Source organism: Buceros rhinoceros, unplaced genomic scaffold, assembly GCF_000710305.1.
Source record: "Buceros rhinoceros silvestris isolate BGI_N320 unplaced genomic scaffold, ASM71030v1 scaffold35627, whole genome shotgun sequence".
Lineage (NCBI taxonomy): Eukaryota > Metazoa > Chordata > Aves > Bucerotiformes > Bucerotidae > Buceros > Buceros rhinoceros.
Window position 1 is genome coordinate 493 of NW_010424543.1, and position 938 is coordinate 1,430.

General features: G+C 52.0%; 1 protein-coding gene across 1 annotated transcript in view; it reads right to left on the minus strand.

Annotated features, from left to right (window-relative positions):
• Positions 1 to 11: 11 nt before the first annotated feature.
• Positions 12 to 938, minus strand: part of LOC104497564 (proto-oncogene tyrosine-protein kinase LCK-like) — a gene marked incomplete at its 5' end in the record, with an annotated part of 2,472 nt that continues 1,545 nt past the window's right edge. The window contains 2 exons of the mRNA XM_010140831.1: positions 12 to 214; positions 669 to 800. Coding sequence (XP_010139133.1) covers positions 12 to 214; positions 669 to 800 — 335 coding nt within the window. The remainder of the gene's footprint in view (positions 215 to 668; positions 801 to 938) is intronic.

Genomic DNA, 938 nt, shown 5'->3' on the forward strand with positions numbered 1-938 from the left:
TGCTGGCGTCCTCATGGCTGCTGCTGGTACTGGCCCTCGGTGGCGGTGAAGAAGTCCTCCAGCACGCTCTTCATGTACTCAAAGGTGGGGCGCTCCTCGGGCCGCTCCTTCCAGCACTGCATCATCAGTTCGTACAGCTCCTGCGGGCAGTTGTCTGGCTGCGGCATGCGGTAACCACGTTCCAGGTTTTGTATCACCTCGGGATTGGTCATCCCTGCGAGGACAACATGCACTGCGCTGAATTGGGGCCACCCCCCTGTCACAGGTACCACCCCACATTTACAAATCCTTCACACACACACACACACACACTGCCACAGAGCATGAGGACAGCCACAGTTCAGAAAACAGCAACCAGCTCCATATCTGATTATTTTTATTCTTGTCTTCCATGGCAATGCAAGGTAAAGTTAGGTAAAGTTTGCCCATGACTAGGATTAAATGAAACTGGCAATGTTTTCTAGATGTAGTGAGAAATCTGGTTTAGAAATTATAGAAAACGTCTATTAAATAGTCCTGTCCATCTCCTCAAAGTGGACATTTCATGAGAAGCTGTCATGACAAATGGAATTATAAAATACTTAAAGAAGCATATTGTATGGTGGGTGTGCGCGTGCGTGTGCGGGTGCACGAGCTCTTCTGCTGCCCAGCTGCGGGGAAATCCTGACCTGGATACGGGATCCGGCCGTAGGTCACGATCTCCGTGAGCAAGATGCCGAACGACCAGACGTCGGACTTGATTGTGAACGTGCCATAATTAATAGCCTCTGGTGCCGTCCACTTAATGGGGAATTTAGCCCCTGAAAAGCAGCGGGAGGGGAGAAAATAAACTGTTAGCGCTGAGCTGGAGACGTCCCGCTGTGTTTAACCTGACATGCCACCCCCAAGCCAGCCTCTGTCCCGGCTGACCGCCTGGGGCTGGGTCTGCTGGCTGGCAG